This window comes from Macaca fascicularis, chromosome 20, assembly GCF_037993035.2.
Source record: "Macaca fascicularis isolate 582-1 chromosome 20, T2T-MFA8v1.1".
Lineage (NCBI taxonomy): Eukaryota > Metazoa > Chordata > Mammalia > Primates > Cercopithecidae > Macaca > Macaca fascicularis.
This window is the reverse complement of record NC_088394.1, coordinates 9,848,014-9,867,122: the sequence shown is the minus strand read 5'-3', so window position 1 is coordinate 9,867,122 and position 19,109 is coordinate 9,848,014. Positions and strand designations below refer to the sequence as shown.

At 47.1% G+C, this 19,109-nt stretch overlaps 1 protein-coding gene across 1 annotated transcript in view; it reads right to left on the bottom strand.

Moving 5' to 3' along the window:
- HAPSTR1 (HUWE1 associated protein modifying stress responses) overlaps window positions 1–11,902 on the bottom strand; it is a 29,208-nt gene extending 17,306 nt beyond the window's left edge. The window contains exons 1-2 of the mRNA XM_005591229.4: window positions 11,279–11,902; window positions 10,564–10,644 (exon numbers count right to left, since the gene is read on the bottom strand). Coding sequence (XP_005591286.1) covers window positions 10,564–10,644; window positions 11,279–11,504 — 307 coding nt within the window. The 5' untranslated portion in view covers window positions 11,505–11,902. The remainder of the gene's footprint in view (window positions 1–10,563; window positions 10,645–11,278) is intronic.
- Between the last annotated feature and the right edge of the window lie 7,207 nt (window positions 11,903–19,109).

Sequence of the window (19,109 nt, the reverse complement as noted above, 5' to 3'; positions counted from 1 at the left end):
GCAATTTATTTTTAATTGAGCTGCTGTGCCAGCAGAAAATCACCAGTATGTCTTTAACAGCATTAACCAACATCTTTACTTTATCCTTGAACTTTTTGTAAAAGCAACAACACTGTGTACATTTCTCTATTACTTTTCCCGGCTTTGATTATTTCATTTTATTTTATTTCATTTTCTGAGACGGAGTCTGTTGCCCAGGCTGTAGTGCTCAATCTTGGCTCACTGCAACCTCCGCCTCCCGGGTTCTCCTGCCTCAGCTGGGATTACAGGCGCACGCCTCCACACCTGGCTAAATTTTGTATTTAATAGAGACCGGGCTTCACCATGTTGGTCAGGCTGGTCTCGAACTCCTGACCTCATTGACCACCCGCCTCGGCCTCCCAAAGTGCTGGGATTACAGGCGTGAGCCACTGCACCCGGCGGCTTTAATTTCTTGTCTGCTATGTCTACAGTAGACTCTGAAAGGATGGGCAATCGTCAAACAATGTAAAGCTGTGTTCCAGGAAAAAAAAAAAATCATCCAGACATCACAGAGGATCCCAAGCTGAATTTGCACTATTAAAGAAAATGTCAAGAGGGCAGCAGAACAACCAGAACTTTATAATAAGGCTGACTCTTTGGCAGATGATAGTCTTTACTGCTGAAGAAATAAAAACAAGGATATTGCCCACAGATCTTTTCTCTTAAAAAAATAATCAATGTAGGACCTGGGATGTTAAAAAGAAAAAAGACTTCAAAATAAAAAGGACCAGGACTAGAATTCGACATCAATTTGGAAACCTGATATGCTATAGAGTGCATTCATATCTTCTCCATCACAACTTTGAGAAGGTGGATTATTCTAATTTTACAAACATAAAAAGCAGCTCAAAAGTGAAGTAACTTCTCCAGTGTCTCACTACTGGTATAATGTGAATCAATAATCTTGATTTCTCACTTCTTCATAAACAAAGCAAGGACTCCACCATTTTGAATATAAATAGCTTTAGAGACGATCACCACTTTCCCATCTCTCTAAGAAAAGATTTAGATGAGCCAACCCTAAAGGGGCGGACAAACCTAGATGACTTTGTAATGCTGTACCTAGAACTTAAATGATTCTGAAAGAGCTGGAGGCATTAAGAGAAATCAAGTCACTGAGCAACTAAAACTTATCTTATCAAACCACATAAAGGATAAATGTAAAATGTGTTAACCTAGAAGCAATCACGTTTTTAAACCTATCCTACCTAGAAGAACTGCTTTTAATCAAGCTTATAAATGAAGAAGTTTCTGTTTCTGAAGAGAACAAGGAAATTTTATTCTTCAAAAGCCAAATGTTACGAGGTAAGCCCAGACCTGGAGAAACAGAGGAAAAAAGTCTGAAGCATAGTAAAAAAGGGATACAAGAAACAAGTCTGAAGCAGGCTTGGAGAGAGCAAAAAAAGATGACCGGGCGTGGTGGCTCATGCCTGTAATCCTAGCACTTTGGGAAGCCAAGGCAGGTGGATCACCTGAAGTCAGGAGTTCGAGACCAGCCTGGCTAAGATGGCAAAACCCCATCTCTACTAAAAATACAAAAAGTAGCCAGGCGTGGTGGCAGGCACCTGTAATCCCAGCTACTCTGGATGCTGAGGCAGGAGAATCACTTGAACCCGGAAGGCGGAGGTGGCAATGAGCCGAGAGTGTGCCACTTCACTCCAGCCTGGGTGAAAGAACAAGACACTCTCTCAAAAAAAAAAAAAAAAAGGAAGAAAGAAAAATGAAGTAGGCATGTAAACATACACCTGCCAAACCAGACAGCAAAAAAAGAGAAGCTAAACCTGATACAAAACTCAAGGGCCAAAGGGAAGGGGCCACGTGAGGTGGTTTTAAAAAAAAAAAAAAAACTATCCTGGGAAGAGCTTGGCCAAGTTTTGGTTTGTTTTGATTGAAGACACAAGAAGTCCAACAGTCAGATCTGCAAGGGACTAATGGTTTCATCACAGATTTGAACACTGGGAAAACTCAATAATCACTAGTAGCCTGGCTTAGATATAAGACAGTTATGTAAGAAGTTGTGAACCTCTTTAAAAAAAATTATGCAACTGACAACTATTTCACCTCAAAAATTCTGAGATGACCAAGTCTCAACATCAGAACCGACTATGAGTACACTAAAAGTCAAGCATTTTGCAAACACTACCCTTACAGACTAGAAGGTCCTAGAAGAGAAAAGCAGATACAACATTTAATGTTTTAAGTATGTTTTTGCACCACCGGAGCATAATGTAGTTTTATACTGTTAACACTATATTCTGAAAACCAAGTCCGGCCAGGCGCGGTGGCTCAAGCCTGTAATCCCAGCACTCTGGGAGGCCGAGGCGGGTGGATCACAAGGTCAGGAGATCGAGACCATCCTGGCTAACATGGTGAAACCCCGTCTCTACTAAAAATACAAAAAACTAGCTGGGCGTGGTGGCGGGCGCCTGTAGTCCCAGCTACTCGGAGGCTGAGGCAGGAGAATGGCGAGAACCCGGGAGGCGGAGCTTGTAGTGAGCTGAGATCCGGCCACTGCACTCCAGCCTGGGCGACACAGCAAGACTCCGTCTCAAAAAAAAAAAAAAACCAAGTCCAATTGCCTTACCACTCAAACCCAACCTCAGTTATCTCCCAAAATATAAAGTCCCATGTACCTGGTGAAGTATTTAAAATAGAGTTCTTTTTAAATAGTTACCTGATTGAAAAAAAATCTTTCTCATACCTTGGGCTAATTAGGAGACCTGCATGCTTACTGGAGAATGTTAGACATGACTACATTTTAACGTAATCCCAGGACAAACTACTGTCCAGTGGATAATCTCACACACACACACACACACACACACACGCACACACACACACGGCCTCTTGACGGCTCTCAGCCAAACGCTGCTTTCAGCACACCCCAGTTCTAGAAGCATGGGCTTTCGAGTACCTATCCCAGAAAAACAGAGCACAGAAACCATGGCCAGTCTTGTGTCCAACACTATCTTACCGAAACCGAAGTCACTGTGGAAAAGAGCCACAAACTTGAAGGTTAGGCAAACCCCAAGGGCACTGAAATGTCAATCTAACCTTTAACCACAACACATTCATTTCCTTATTCAAAAAAGGAACTGGGCAGGCGTGGCTCGGTGGCTCATACACATAATCCCAGCACTTTTGGGAGGTTGAAGTGGGCGGATCACTTGAGGCCAGGAGTTTGAGATCAGCATGGCCAACATGGTGAAACCTCATCTCTACTCAAAATATAAAAATTAGCCAGGCTTAGTGGCAGGCACCTGTAATCCCAGCTAGTTGGGAGGCTGAGGCAGAAGAATCATTTGAGTCTGCGAGGCAGAGGTTGCAGTGAGCCAAGACTGCACCACAGCACTCCAGGCTGGGTGACAGAGCAAGACTCCATCTCAAAAGAAAACGAACTGATTCACACACCAGTCATAGTAGGTATCCCATATTTCCTTTTATTTTTTTAAATGTTTTTATATAAGCATGTGAAACTGAATCCAACAGATTTTAGAAGACAAATACTCCCACCACAATGGGCTGGGGTGGGGGCAGAGGGCAAATAATTTTATTGATTCTGAAGACCAAATGCATAACTTTCTTACATGACTGCATAAAATTTATTAGATTACACTACTTACAGCTTTTTGATACACACAAAACTTCATGTGAATTAGAGCAGGTATCGCAAGTTTATAACAAGGAACTGAAGTTCAAAGGGCCTTGTGTCCAAAGTTCAGTGACAGAGTTCCTTCTATGACCTATCTCTTCCTCAAATGAGAAGCCATCTCTCAATCACAATCTACAAACCTTAAGAGCACAATGCTACACCAAAACAACACTTCTGAAGAAATACTACTGACTACGTAAGATTTCAACCTAAGAGTTAGATTTGCACTAGTCAGTCCACCACACAGAAAAGTATTTTATTCTTTTTTGGGGGAAAGGGTAGAGGCAGGGTCTCACTATGTTGCCCAGGTTGATCTCAAACTCCTAGCCTCAAGAGATCCTCTCCCCTCAGCCTCAAGTGCTGGGACTACAGGTATGAGCCATGGCACTCCAACCAGTAAAGACAACGTATGTTTCTTCAGGAATGTAACAATCTAAGGGACAGCCAAAATTGAACACTTTCCAATCGTATTCCCTAAGGAAGTGTTATCCAAAAGTAAGCATACCTCCTAGTTACTTACGTATTTACCTAACCTTCACCTAGTACACAAAACAAACGACCAGGAACCAGGGGGAGAATTTTTATTTTTATTTTATTTTATTTATTGTTTTTTTTTTTTTTTTTTTGAGACGGAGTCTCGCTCTGTCACCCAGGCTGGAGTGCAGTGGCCGGATCTCAGCTCACTGCAAGCTCCGCCTCCCGGGTTCGGGCCATTCTCCTGTCTCAGCCTCCTGAGTAGCTGGGACTACAGGCGCCCGCCACCTCGCCCGGCTAGTTTTTTGTATTTTTTAGGAGAGACGGGGTTTCACCGTGTTAGCCAGGATGGTCTCGATCTCCTGACCTAGTGATCCGCCCGTCTCGGCCTCCCAAAGTGCTGGGATTACAGGCTTGAACCACCGCGCCCGGCCTATTTTATTTTTTTTTGTGATGGAGTTTCGCTCGTCACCCAGGCTGGAGTGCAATGGCACGATCTCGGCTCACCACAACCTCTGCCTCCCGGGTTCAAGCGTTTCTTCTGCCTCAGCCTAACAAGTAGCCGGGATTACAGGCATGAGCCACCACGCCCAGCTAATTTTGTATTTTTAGCAGAGATGGAGTTTCTCCATGTGGGTCAGGCTGGTCCTGAACCCCCGACCTCAGATGATCTGCCCACCTTAGCCTCCCAAAGTGCTGGGATTACAGGTGTGAGCCACCTCGCCCAGCCCAGGGGGAGAATCTTAATAACCACTGTTTGTTGCCTGCCTGGCATCCAATCCTTGTCCTCCCCTTCTTAAAGCACTCCAAGTTTTTGTTTAGATAGCAACGTGTTCTGAGAGAAACTCCCTCTACATTTGCTTAAGGGGTTGTGGCTTAGCCCTCAACTCATCTGCATAACCCTATGTACCCCTATTAATGGTTGTGGGTAAGCAAGTGACCCCTTATGGCCAAGAGATGACAGAAGTCATTTTTAGGCTCTTCTAAGCTTCACTGAGTGGCCCTAAGACATGAGCCACAAGCCATTCTGCCAACATAATGAAGCCAGCCTGATGACAAAGTATGCTAGTGTACACACGGGGAAAACAGAGCAGGAGAGCCTGGGCCGCTCAATTAAGTCAATCCTGCTGTGGCCTTTTAAGTCAGAGGGTCCAGTACATGTCCATACAGCTAAAGCCAGCCCAACTTGTGTTTTGTGATACTCGCAACCAACCTATCCTTTCACAGAAAAAGTACGCACAGGCTGGGTATGATGGCTCACAGCTGTAATCCCAGCACTTTGGGAAGCTGAGACAGGTGGATCGCCTGAGCTCAGGAGACCAGCCTGGGCAATATGGCAAAACCTCATCTCTACTACAAAAACTTAGCTGGGCATGGTGGTGGGTGCCTGTGGTTCCAGCTACTCAGTGGCTGAGGTGGGAGGATCACTTGACCCTGGAAGATGGAGGTTGCAGTGAGCCAAGACAGCACAACTGCGCTCCCACCTGGGTGACAGAATGAGACCCTGTCTCCAAAAAAAAAAAAAAAAGAAAGAAAAGAAAAGAAAAAAGAAAAGGAAAGCAACCAGGCGCGGTGGCTCACGCCTGTAATCCCAGCATTTTGGGAGGCCAAGGCAGGCAGATCACCTGAGGTCAGGAGTTCGAGACCAGCCTGTCCCAACACGGTGAAACCTCATCTCTACTAAAAATACAAAAATTAGGCCAGGCGTGGTGGCTCACGCCTGTAATCCCAGCACTTTGGAAGGCCAAGACGGGTGGATAACGAGGTAATAGATCAAGACCATCCTGGCTAACACAGGGAAACCCTGTCTCTACTAAAAATACAAAAAAAAGGGCGTGGCGGGGGGCGCCTGTAGTCCCAGCTACTTGGGAAGCTGAGGCAGGAGAATGGCATGAACCCAGGAGGCGGAGCTTGCAGTGCACAGAGATGGCGCCACTGCACTCCAGCCTGGGCAACAGAGCAGGACTCTGTCTCAAAAAAAAAAAAAAAAAAAAAAAAACCAGAAAAATTAGCCTGGTGTGGTGGCAGGCACCTGTAATCCCAGTTACTCAGGAGGCTGAGGGAGGAGAATCGCTTGAACCTGGGAGGCAGAGGTTGCAGTGAGCCGAGATCAAGCCATTGCACTCCAATCTGGGGGACAAGAGCAAGACTTTGTCTCAAAAAAAAAAAAAAGGAAAAAAATAAGAGCTACACACAAAAAAAGCAGTCTTCTATAAAAATCTACAATCTACAAACACTATTATGAATAACTGAGGCTACTGCTTCTGACAAAGCTAAACATTTTTTTAAATTAAAAATTTTCCCCCCTTAAATTATATTTAAATTAAAAAAAAAGTTTTAAGACACGGGATCTCACTACATTCCCCCAAGCAATCCTCCTGCCTCAGCCTCCCAAAGTGCTGGGATTACAGGTATGAAAAGTATAATGCTCAGGACTTCTCACTATAATCTACACTAAGGTATTTTGAACAAAGTCTCAAACTCAGCAATAATTTTTTTGCAGCCAAGTGAGTCACAAACCAGCTCCACCAGTCTCCAGGTAAAATATGATTTCTGGCCATTTGTTTCTAAGTCACCTGCCACTTGGCCCACACATTTACAATTATGCTCAGTTCTCCTTTAGTTCACGAGTCCAAAATGGCCACAATGAAGTAAGACATATAAAGAGGGCTTGGCATCAAGATGTACCAAAAATCAGGACTTAAGGGCATCAGACTATTTTTCCTGTCAATTCTACTTACATTTACTCCATTTAGGGAAAAAAGAGGAACAAGGAAGTACACACCAGAGTTTATTCCAACACAAGGAAAAAAGAAAAGAAAATAAACTATTATTACTTCCCTTTGTTTTAAGCCCTGCCCACATTGAGAAAAATCCAAAAAATACTTAAAACTTGACCAACACAATGAATGCCAGAGCACTCACTATGCCAGGCACAAAGCTAAGAGCTTGTACTAGAATCTGTGGTAGTTATCCCTATTTAAGTCAAGTCAAGGAGCACAATGGTGAAGTAACACCTGGCTTCATTGTCCCCAGGACCATAAAGGTAAAAAGTAACAGAGTCAAGATCTGAACTCAGGCAACGTGGCAGTAGACTCCAACTCACAATGACACTAGCCCTCTGCAAGCACTGCTAGGCTGCAGATGCTCAGGGAAATGCTGTTCAAGATAACCAGAAACATCTTTCAGCAATATCCAGGACTGCATGCAACTAATGCTACAAATGCAGTTTCAAAACGTGGAGGCAAAGAAAACAAGCATCAAGGAAGAAAAACATGAAAAGCATGAAAAGCTGAGAAAGAACAATTAGAGAAATGGCTCTATGGGGCACAATCAAACACGGGCTCACACAGGTTGCTGGAAAGTGGGATCTCCAATGTAAGGAGCGAACACAGGCACGCTTGACCAAGTATTTCCCAGGTAAACATCAACCCTAGCTAGATTAAAATGATTTTTTACTCCTCTTCTTTAGTTTCAGGTATCACAAAATATATTGATCTAAGACTACTACTGAATATTGAAGAAACACCATCCTCTTTACATTTATCAAATTAAAAACCAGCAATCAGGATTTTGGCTTCCTTTATCAAAAAGAGGAAGAAAAGTCGGACCCTGCTATCTACAGCAGAAGAAACCACGCACTCCATTTTATTGAATTCTGTCCTTGCTGAAGGGACAAGTTCAACTCACATTTACATTATCTTCCAAATCCTTCTAGCCACATTCCAACGAAACCAATTAACTGAATTTTCAACTTCTCAAAAGCCCACTGACAACTAAAAGGGGCCATCTGCTGGGTATTTATCTCAATCCTGACCTTCATTAAGAAGGTCAAGATTGAGATAAAAACCTAGTGAACTTCTTGGTAGTTATCAAGAAGCTGGTAGGAGTGCCAAATTGTCCCCAGGCTGCAAAATAACCCATTTTTACCTTGTCAGATTAAGTGCTTAATTATACAAAATACAGGAATGCTGCCTGCTGCCCACTTAGAAGTATCCACCAAATTTTTCCCCCTTAAATTATATTTAAATATTTAATCAGAACTATAACCAATTATCATTTAAATTTAGTACTACTTACTGCTGTATGCACTTGTGACAGTACCTTGCTAATTTTATTGGTTCTATTTAAGGCAACCAATTATTCCTACAGCTGTATGCCTGTTCTCCAAAGACCACACCCTGAAAAGAAGAAAAAGTGAGACTATCCACAGTATTACCCACACACTCCTTGAATCAAATAAGAAAACGTTATTATACTATCAAATTCCACAAGACACAACTTACCATTTCTATTAGGCAAAGGATGTGTTTTCATTGTACAGGAACAAGGTACAAAATAAAACTAGTTCAGACTGACAATCTAGCATTTACAATAATCCAAGAATCATATATGATGTTTTCTAAAAATAAATGTTCCTCATTAAGTTTTCTGAGCAGGAAAACTAGCAAACTGTAAACATTTTTAAATGAAGCAATCAAATTAAGGATTATTTCAGAGTTCAAACGCTGAATCCATCTTCTTACACGAAAAGTTAGCACTAAAGAAAACTGCTAGCTTACTCCTAAAAGGACACATTCTACAAGCACCCAACAGCACCAAAGCCAGAGGACACTCACATTTCATATGGCCTAGGCTGAGAACCTGGCACATAAAAACACTAAAAATGTGTTGCCTTCCCCTTCAAGAACAAAGCAATACCAACAAGAGCAAAAGAATAAATCATGGTACTGCCACACCACAGAGCAATACTCGCCAATTAAAAGGCACTGAACTATGCACACCTGCAATGCGAACTCGATGGGTGAATCTTATCATAGTAAGTGGAACAAGCCAGACACAACAGGCTACAAGGACTGCACGGTTCTATTTAGGACATGATGGAGAAGAAAAAACAGTAATCAAATCAGTGACTGCCAGGGGCTGGAGTGGGGGTGACAGATATATTCTACTTGTTAAAAAAAAAAAAAAAAACCGAAGTACACATTCTAAAACGGTGATTTTACCGTATGTAAATTACACTCCAAGAAACTTTTTTTTAAATTAAGTATTATTTCAAAATTCCCTTTTTGGACAAAACCAAGAGCCATTCCAAAATGTTCAAGACCGTCAAGCACTACAGATGTTGAAGCAATTTACTCAGTCACAATTTAAGAAACAGCTATATAAAAGCAAAGCCAACCACTGGGGCACTATTTAACCATGTTCCCTTTTTTCAGTAAGGCTGGACTAGTAGCATGATAGTTCCTCATTCCCTAAAGTTAGCGTTCCTTTTCATCACTTTGTTACCAGTTCTCAAATTACTGTCCCAAAAAACTGTAGTCTACTCAAGAAATCTCACAATAAGAAATATTTTTCCTACAAGATGCAGCGGCCATTTGCACATTCTTACACAAAAATTAAAACTTGAGAGTCACGCAGCAGCTTCATAGCCCGTTTCAACCTATACCGGTATGTTTGAAATGCACAAAATTCCATTACTGTTCTGAGCAACTCTTAAAAGTTTGAAAGCATTTAATTACGTTTTTCTTAAGATTAACAAAGTCATAATCCTTTTTCCATAAAAACCTTGCCAAAAACAAAAAAAAAATTCAACCTCAAATTTCTCAGTCTTCAAAATCAGTAAGGCACAAAATCTAAACCCACCGTTACCAAGAAAGCACAATGGTCAAGAACGTTTACTTACATATCTTCATGTCATCACAAAGGGTGGATTAACTCCAGAAAGCAACCACCATAAAACACAAATCTATCAACTCAAAACCCTCAACAGAATTCCTGCCAGCAACTCATAATAATCAGACATAGAATCGTTTTGACAGAAAACACGTGATTAAATGCTAGAAAAGAGCAGCACGTTAACATGCACGCAAATGACCGATTAGCAAGCTTTCAAGCACTTCAAAACTACATACACTGCCACGCTCTCAAATGCCTAACTCAAGAATTTTTTCCATACAGTTCGTCCCACCTCCGACTGTAGTACAAAAAACATCAACTCTTTTCTTCCCTCAACGTCTTTTCCAGTGGGAAGCAAGGCTCAGCGTCTCCCAGCTCAAGGCTTCTCAACCTGAGCACTACTGACTTTAGAGACAGGATAATTCTTCGCTGAGGGGGCCGGGGGTGTTATCTTGGGCACTGCAGGACCTTCAGCAGCCTCCATCCACTGGGTGCCAACAACAGCCCCCTCTAGGAAAAGAAAACCAAAAACGTCCCCAGGCGTTGCCATCTGTCCTGAGGGGTGTCAAAACTGCCTCCGGTGGATCTAGCTAGAGCACCGCCGGGATTCTCAAGTTGCAAGGTATTCTAGGTTAGCAGCTGGGCTGGGGAGCAGAAAACACACTTGGAACGCAGGGGAGACACCCTGACGCAAGCGGCCCTTCCCTGAATCGGCAATGCAGCAAGGTTATCTTTACCTTTGTAGAGGTTGGTGACGGCGGTGGCTGCGTTTTGGAAGGGGACCCAGAGAGAAAGTCCTGGCTGCTGACACACTCGGTCTGAAAAGCAAACCAAAAAAAAAAAAAGAAAGAAAAAAGAAACACACATAGAAAAAGAAACAGAACAAGAATGTTATTTGGGCGTCAATCACTCCGGAACGGCCATATTAGGTTTCGCCATTTTGTTCAAGGGTTTCGGGATCCCAAACCCAGTGTGAGGACCGGGGGGCAGGGGGGTCGCGGCGGGGAGAAGGGGATGCCGCAGGCCTCAGGGGCTCAGATCAGGGACAAGTCGCGGCGCAGGGAGGCGCCCCCCTCGCAGTCCCCGCCCCGAGGCCGGCTCAGGGCACAATGGGGCCGCCCCGCCGTCTCCCTTCGCCATTTTGTGACGGGGGCTCCTCCCCTCCCCTCTCCGGGCCGAGGGGGACACCGGGCGGCCGGGCCCGGAGAGCGGGGACCCTCGGACGACCGCAAAGCGGGGCTCCCCCCACGCCGGCCCTGGCCTGCCCCCCCAACCCCGGGCCTCCCTCCCACGGCGCCATCTTGCGGGGAGGGGGAGGCAGAGCCGCGGCGCCACCGGACGGGACCCCCGGGGCCGCCGCCGTAGCGGTCCCCCGAAGCGGCAGCCGAGCCGACACGGCCGGGCCCGGGCGGGGGCGGCCAAGCGGCACCAAGATGGCGGCGGCGGCCTCACCTTTGTAGAGCTGGGCCACGGCGGTGGCCGAGTTCTGGAAGAGGTGCCACAGCTTCTGCTGCTTGTGTTCGGGCTGCGCGGCGGCCGCTGCCTCCTCCTGCAGCTCTGGGGGCAGCTGCTCGTCCTGCTCGGCCTCGGCCAGGCACTGCCGCTCCCACTTGGAGAACCAGTGCTCGGGCCCGTGCTCCTGGATCTCGGCCTCGCCCTCCTCCTTCCGCTCCTCCATCCTCCGCGGCCTCCCGCGGCCTCGCCGCCGCCGCCGCCGCGTCCTCCTCAGGCGGGGCCCCCGCGGGAGCGTCGTCGTCAAGCGGCCCGGCGGCAGGGCCCGGCGGCCGGCGGCGCCTCCTCCTCTCAGCGGCCCAGGCCTCCTGCACCCCGACGGCCGGCGAGCCCCGCCCCGCGGCCCCGTGCAACCAGGGACGACCCCCGCCCCAGGCCTTCCCACCCCCCGGGCCCCGCCGAGGTCGCCGCGGACCAGATGACCGCTGCCGCCCCTCGCCTCCCCCGCCGCAGCCTGTCTAACGCTCCCCCATGACGCTGCGGCCTCCCAACTGCCGCCGCCGCCGCTGACCGCCGAGCCCTCCGCGCAGCCCGGCCTGCACCGCTGAGCCCACCCCAAAGACTGAGCAACGTCGTCGTCGCCGCCGCGGAGGACGCCTCTGCGGCTGCTGGTCCCCGCCCTACCCCGCCCACATGCTGACTGGAGAAGCACCGCCCACTGGGCCCGAGCTCCCCTGCCCGGTTGGGGCGTGGCCGCTCCAAGGGCCCCTATTAGTCGGATCAGACCGGTTCCGCGTGCCGGCTTCTGAGCACAGCACCGTGATTGGTTCTTCGGCCTGTCTGCCTGACGTAACCAAGTGGCTGGGGGAAGGGAGTGAATGTCAGGAAGGATGAAGAGGGAGGAGGGGGAGGACCTGACAGTGGTTGCGTCCGAGCCAAGGTAGCCGGTGGGGGTGGGGAGGAAGAGCTTGAAGGGATGCGCATGCGCACTTGCTCGCTGCCCCCGAGCTCCGGGGCGCCGAGTGGGGATCACGTGACCAGGCCCAGCGACCGCACCCCGCGGGAGCTTTTCCGGCGTTTACAGGCCCTGGGGGATGCAAAATCGAGTGCGACTACTGTGCCGCGGGCATTGAGAGGTGTAGTGGGTGGTAGCGTGCTTACTCCAGCCCCTGGGGCTCCCAAAGGGAGGAGGGGAGTAGAGAAAGTGAATAAAACGCCCGACTCGTGTCCAAGTTTGCAAAGCACTTTCCGATTCTTTTGAGTGCCCCCCCACTTCATTTATTTTTTCCCTTTGAGAAGGAGTCTTGCTACGTTGTCCAGGTCTAGACTCCTGGCCTCAAGCAATCCTCCCGCCTCGGCCTCCCAAGGCGCTGGGAATACAGGCTTGAGCCACCGCGCCCGGCCCAGAGTCCCATTTCTTAGATGGGCAAATCGAGCAACAGAGCCAAAGAAAAACTTAAGAGTTGCGAAGTCGGCTCAGCTGCCCCTGCGCCCTGGCGTCCCCGAGGTCGTTGCGCCTTCCCGGTGGACAAGAGGCAGCCGCCCGCGGAGCCGAGGATAACCCGACTGCCCAGGCTGCCGGGTGCCCGCACGCGTCTGCGCCTTGGCGCCCGCGGCGGCACCCGCACCTGTCCCGAAAAGCACACTCCCGGCCACGTGCACGCCCCGCGTCACGCACCGGCCCCTGCCTCCCCCGGCCGGAACCCGCATGGCGGTGCAGAGCGCGGTGCCCGCCCCTGCTCCCCAGCAGCGCGCAATAGCGGGGCGCCCCTGAGGCTGCGCGCCCCCCTACCCTACCGGGACTTTCTCCCGGATCTGAGGCCAGGAGAAGGAAGCGACGCAGACAGGCGGTGACCGCATAGAGGCAAAACCCACCATCCCCACCTACAGGCCCACGGCAGGCACCAGCCGGCCTGGAGCCGCGGAGGGGGCCGGCCAGGGGCCGTGTTGCCCGCAGCGTGCGACAGTGCGCTTGCACAGAGCAAGGCAGCTTTGCAAGAAAACCTGACCACCTCACCGTGGCCTGCAAACCCCTGCAAGATCTGGCCCTGGCGCCTCTCACACAATCCCCTACTTGGCTTGTACCTTGCGCACCCCTTCCCCTCCCCTCCACTCCCTCAGTCTTCCCTCTCCCCCGCCCTCCCCTCCCCTTCGCGCCCCGCCCCCGCCTGGACGCTCACACACTGGCCTGCCTTATTTCCCTGGGACACTAGGGTCTTTCCTGCCCCAGTCCGCTCTCTCTGGAAGCTCTTCCTCCTCCTTTTTCCTCAGATAGCTCCTGTTTAGGAAGCCTACTAGGACAAGCCTAAAGTAGCACCCTTCACACTCTCTCCTACTGCCCCGTTATATTATTTCGTAACATTGATCACTATCTAAAATGCTAAATTAGGGCGGGTGCAGTGGCTAAAAAAAATTTCCAATTTTAGGGAAGAATATAAAGTGAAAAGCAAACAAAAATCATTCTACCTAGCTCATTCTACATCCTGCCAATCCTATTCCCAGGAAATAACTTGTGACCTTTGAAAACGGAGTTATGTGTATGTCATGTGTGTATGTGTACGACGTGTGTGTCTGTGTGTGTCTACCTATATACAAGTATGTCCCCTTTTAAGGAAAAAAAAAGATGATTTTATGTGTACTATCCTACAAACCTTTTTCCCTTAACGTAATTTGGATGTCTCCACATTGGGACCTAAAGACATTTATTCTTTCAGGCCGGGCGCGGTGGCTCAAGCCTGTAATCCCAGCACTTTGGGAGGCCGAGACAGGTGGATCACGAGGTCAGGAGATCGAGACCATCCTGGCTAACACGGTGAAACCCCGTCTCTACTAAAAAATACAAAAAACTAGCCGGGCGCGGTGGCGGGCGCCTGTAGTCCCAACTACTCGGGAGGCTGAGGCAGGAGAATGGCGTGAACCCGGGAGGCGGAGCTTGCAGTGAGCTGAGATCCGGCCACTGCACTCCAGCCTGGGCGGCAGAGCGAGACTCCGTCTCAAAAAAAAAAAAAAAAAAAAAAAGACATTTATTCTTTCAAAATAATGCAAAGAATTTCATTGTATGGATTCACTATAAAGTATTTAACAGGGCCCCTATTGATGCAAATTTAGGTTGTGACCAGTCTTTGCCTATTATAAACAATGCCATAATGAACATCTTGTACATATGTACTGCAGTGAACATCCTTGCATGTATACATATATGTATGCAAATATATATCCTCAGAAATAGTATTTTAGAGTCACAAGGTATATGAGTTAAATATTTTATGAGGCTAGTCATGGTGGCTCACACCTATATTCTCAACAATTTAGGAGGCCAAGACGGAAGGATTGCTTGAGCTCAAGAGTTCAAGACCAGCCTGGGCAACATAGTGAAACCCCGTCTCTACAAAATAATACAAAACATAGCCAGGCATGGCGACACACACCTGTAGTTACAGCTACTCAGTAGGCTGAGACGGGAGGATTGCTTGAGCAAAGAAGGCATAGGTTGCAGTGAGGCGAGATAGTACCACTGCACTCCAGCCTGGGTGACAGAGTGAGACCCCATCTCAGTCAATCAATCAATCAATAAAACTGCCTGCTGAGTGTAGGACCAATGGTTGTTGATATGTCAATTTCTGCATTTCTGCATTCCCAGTAGCACATGAGAAGTCCAGGCCTGCATATGTAGGTATGACAAAGGAAAGAACGCTGCTGGACCATTCTGCTGCCTGCAGGCCCTACTTCAAAAGCCACACACCACTTTGGACAGTCCAAAGGTTCCGAGTTTTTGCAGAATGAAAGCTGCTCTTCTTCTTGTTCATGTAATTCAGACACTGTTCCAGAAGTTTCTGACCTTTTCTTGTAAGAACATAATATTTCAGCCATAGATACAAGAAGGAATGATATTGAATTGCATCAATGGTGGATCTATAATAAATATTTGTCGGTTAGCAAAGACAATCTAAAGAAAAAGGAATAAATGTTGAAAAGCAGGCGGGGCGCGGTGGCTCAAGCCTGTAATCCCAGCACTTTGGGAGGCCGAGGCAGGTGGATCACGAGGTCAAGAGATCGAGATCATCCTGGCTAACATGGTGAAACCCCGTCTCTACTAAAAATACAAAAAACTAGCCAGGCGTGGTGGCGGGCGCCTGTAGTCCCAGCTACTCGGAGGCTGAGGCGGGAGAATGGCGTGAACCCGGGAGGTGGAGCTTGCAGTGAGCCGAGATCGTGCCACTGCACTCCAGCCTGGGCGACACAGCGAGACTCCATCTCAAAATAAATAAAAAAATAAATAAATATTGAAAAGCATCACCTATCCGCTTGATTTCCATGACTCTGAGCTTTATTTTAACCTCTAAGAGTTTATTTTTTGTTGTTGTTTTGAAACGAAATCTCACTCTGCAGCCCAGGCTGGAGTGCAGTGGCATGATCTCAGCTCACTGCAACCTCCACCTCCTGGGTACAAGCCATTCTCCTGCCTCAGCCTGCCGAGTAGCTGGGACCAGAGGTGTGCACCACCATGCCCAGATAATTTTTTGTATTTTTTTGTAGGGATAGTTTTACATTGTTGCCCAGGTTGGTCTCCAATTCCTGGGCTCAAGCAGTTCTCCCACCTCTGCCTCCCAGGTGGCTGGGACTACAGGCACATGCTACCATGCCTGGCTAAATGTTGAATTTTTGGAAAGGCGGGGTTTTGCAGTGTTGCCCAGGCTGGTTTCCAACTCCTGGACTCAAGCAATCCTCCTGCCTCAGCCCCCCAAAGTGCTGGAATTACAGGTGTGAACTACTGTGCCCAACCCACCTCAAAGCATTTCTGAATTCTGAATTGACAGTCTTAGAGCCCTTAAGCTATTATTCAAATACTTATTATCTTCTTATTCATGTGTACTTTATAATCAATGCCACTTGGAATGGAGGAATGTCAAATGCCTACTCCTCAGTTTAAAGATCAAATCTTCTAAGCCGGGCGTGGTGGCTCACGCCTGTAATCCCAGCACTTTGGGAGGCCAAGGTGGGCAGATCACCTGAGGTCAGGAATTTGAGACATGGAGAAAACCCATCTCTACTAATAATAAAAAATTAGTGGGGTTTGGTGGTGCACGCCTGTAATCCCAGCTACTCAGGAGGCTGAGGCAGGAGAATCGCTCGAACCCAGGAGGTGGAGGTTGCAGTAAGCCAAGATCATGCCACTGCACTCCAGCCTGGGCAACACAGCAAGAATCCTTCTCATTTGGGAAAAAAAAAAAAAAGGCTGGGCTCGGTGGCTTATGCCTTTAATCCCAGCACTTTGAGAGGCTCAGGCGGGCAAATCACCTGAGATCAGGCATTCAAGACCAGCCTGGCCAACATGGTGAAACCCCGTATCCACTAAAAATATAAAAATTAGCCGGGTGTGGTGGTGCCTGTCTGTAATCCCAGCTACTTGGGAGACTGAGGCAGGAAAATTGCTTAAACAGGAGGTGGAAGTTGCCGTGAGCAGAGATCACGCCACCGAACTCCAGCCTGAGCAACAGAGTGAGACTTCTCAAAAAAAAAAAACCTCATGAAATTCTGAATCAAGTGATCTGTCTGCCCTTAATGATATTAGAATTATTCACATTTCAAATAGCAGATGTTTATATAATTGTAAGAATAGCCATGAAAATTTGTTGCATTCCTTTTATGTTTTCTTTTTTAGCACTTGTCAAACGATGAGAGTAATACACACTTACATTAAAAAAATAAAAATAGGCCAGGAGCGGTTGCTCAGGCCTGTAATTCTAGCACTTAGGGAGGCTGAGGCGGGAGGATCACTTGCATCCAGAAGTTTGAGACTAGCTTGGGAAATATAGGGAGACCCAGTTGCTACACAAAAATAAAAAATTAGCTGAGCATGGTGGTGCTCACCTGTACTCCCAGCTACTTGAGAGGCTGAGGCAGGAGAATCACTTGAGCCCAGGAATTCAAAACCAGCCTGGGCAACATAGCAAGACCCCATCTCAAATAAATAAAATAAAGACTATGGCAAGGCACGGTGGCTCACACCCATAATCCCAGCACTTTGGGAGGCTGAGGTGGGCGGATCACAAGGTCAAGAGATTGAGACCATCCTGGCCAACATGGTGAAACCCCGTCTCTACTAAAAATACAAAAATTAGCTGGGTGTGGTGGCTCACGCATGTAGCCCCAGCTACTTGGGAGGCTGAGGCAGGAGAATTGCTTGAACCGGGAGGCGGAGGTTGCAATGAGCTGAGATCACGCCACTGCACTCCAGCCTAGCGACAGAGCTAAACTCTGTCTCAAAATAAAACAAAATAAAATAAAGACTATAACAATGAAGGAACCACGGAAATTTGAATGTCCTTACTTTGAAACAGATTCTCTTCACATACATTTATTGATATATAATTCACATACCCTACAGTTCACACATTAAAGTATATGATTCAGTGGTTTTTAGTATATTCACAGAGTTATGCAATCAACCCCACTATCTAATTACAGAACACTTTCATCACCCTTAAAAGAACCCCCTCACCATTAGCAGTCACTCCCCATTACCCTCCCCTGAGCCCTTAACAAGCGCTAATTACTTTCTCTCTCTTTGGAGTTGCCTATACTAGACATTTAATATAAGTTAGATTATAAAATATTTGACCTTTTGTGTCTGGTTTCCTTCCACCTAGCATAGTTTTTCCAAGGTTCTTCCTTGTCATCACATATATCAGTGCTTTATTCTTTTTATGGCAAAAGAGTATTACAAATATTTCATATTTCATTGCATATACACATATACATACCACAATTTATTTATCTAATCATCAGTTGATGAACAGTTAGATTACTTCCAATTTTTGACTATTATGAATAATGTGGTTATGCACATTCACATACAAGTTTTGCGTGGACATATGTTTCCATTTCTCCTGGCTCTACACCTAGAAGCGGAATTGCTGGGTTACAGCATAACTCTGTTTAACTCATCGAAAAACTGCCAACCTGTTATGCAATATAATTGCACTCTTTTACATTTCCACCAGCAGTGCACAGGGGTTCCAATTTCTCCACATCCTCGCCAACACTTGTTATTGTGTCTTTTTTTTTTTTTTTTTTCTTTTTCTTTAGATGGAGTCTCACTCTATCGCCCAGGCTGGAGTGCAGTGGCCAGATATCAGCTCACTGCAACCTGTGCCTCCCTGGTTCAAGCAATTCTCCTACCTCAGGCTCCCGAGTAGCTGGGATTACAGACACACGCCACCATGCCCGGCTAAGCTTTGTATTTTTTTAGTAGAGACAGAGTTTCACCATGTTGTCCAGGCTGGTCTCCAACTCCTGACCTCAGGTAATCCACCTGCCTCCATCTCCCAAAGTGCTGGGATTAACAGCATCTTTTTTTTTTTTTTTTTTTTTTTGTGGAGATAAGGTCTTCCTCTATTGTGAAGGCTGGAGTGCAGTGGGTATTCACAGGAGCGATCCCGTTACTGATCAGCATGGCAGTTCTGACACGCTTTATTTCTGACCTGGGCACCCGCATCCTTAGGTACAGCGCATCCTCCTGCCTCAGCCTCCTGAGTAGCTGGGACCACAGACACACGCCACCACAACCAGCGCCTGTCCTTTTTATTATAGCTATCCTAGTGAGTGTGATGTAGTGTCTCACTGTGGTTTTAATTTGCAATTCCCTGTTACCTAATGATGTTGATCATTTCTTCATGTGCTGTGGCCATTTGTTTATCTTCTTCAAAGAAATGTCTATTCAGGCCGGGCATGGTGGCTCATGCCTGTAATTCCAGCAATTTGGGAGGCCGAGGTGAGAGGATCACTTGAGGTCAGGAGTTTGAGACCAGCCTGGCCAACATGTTGAAAC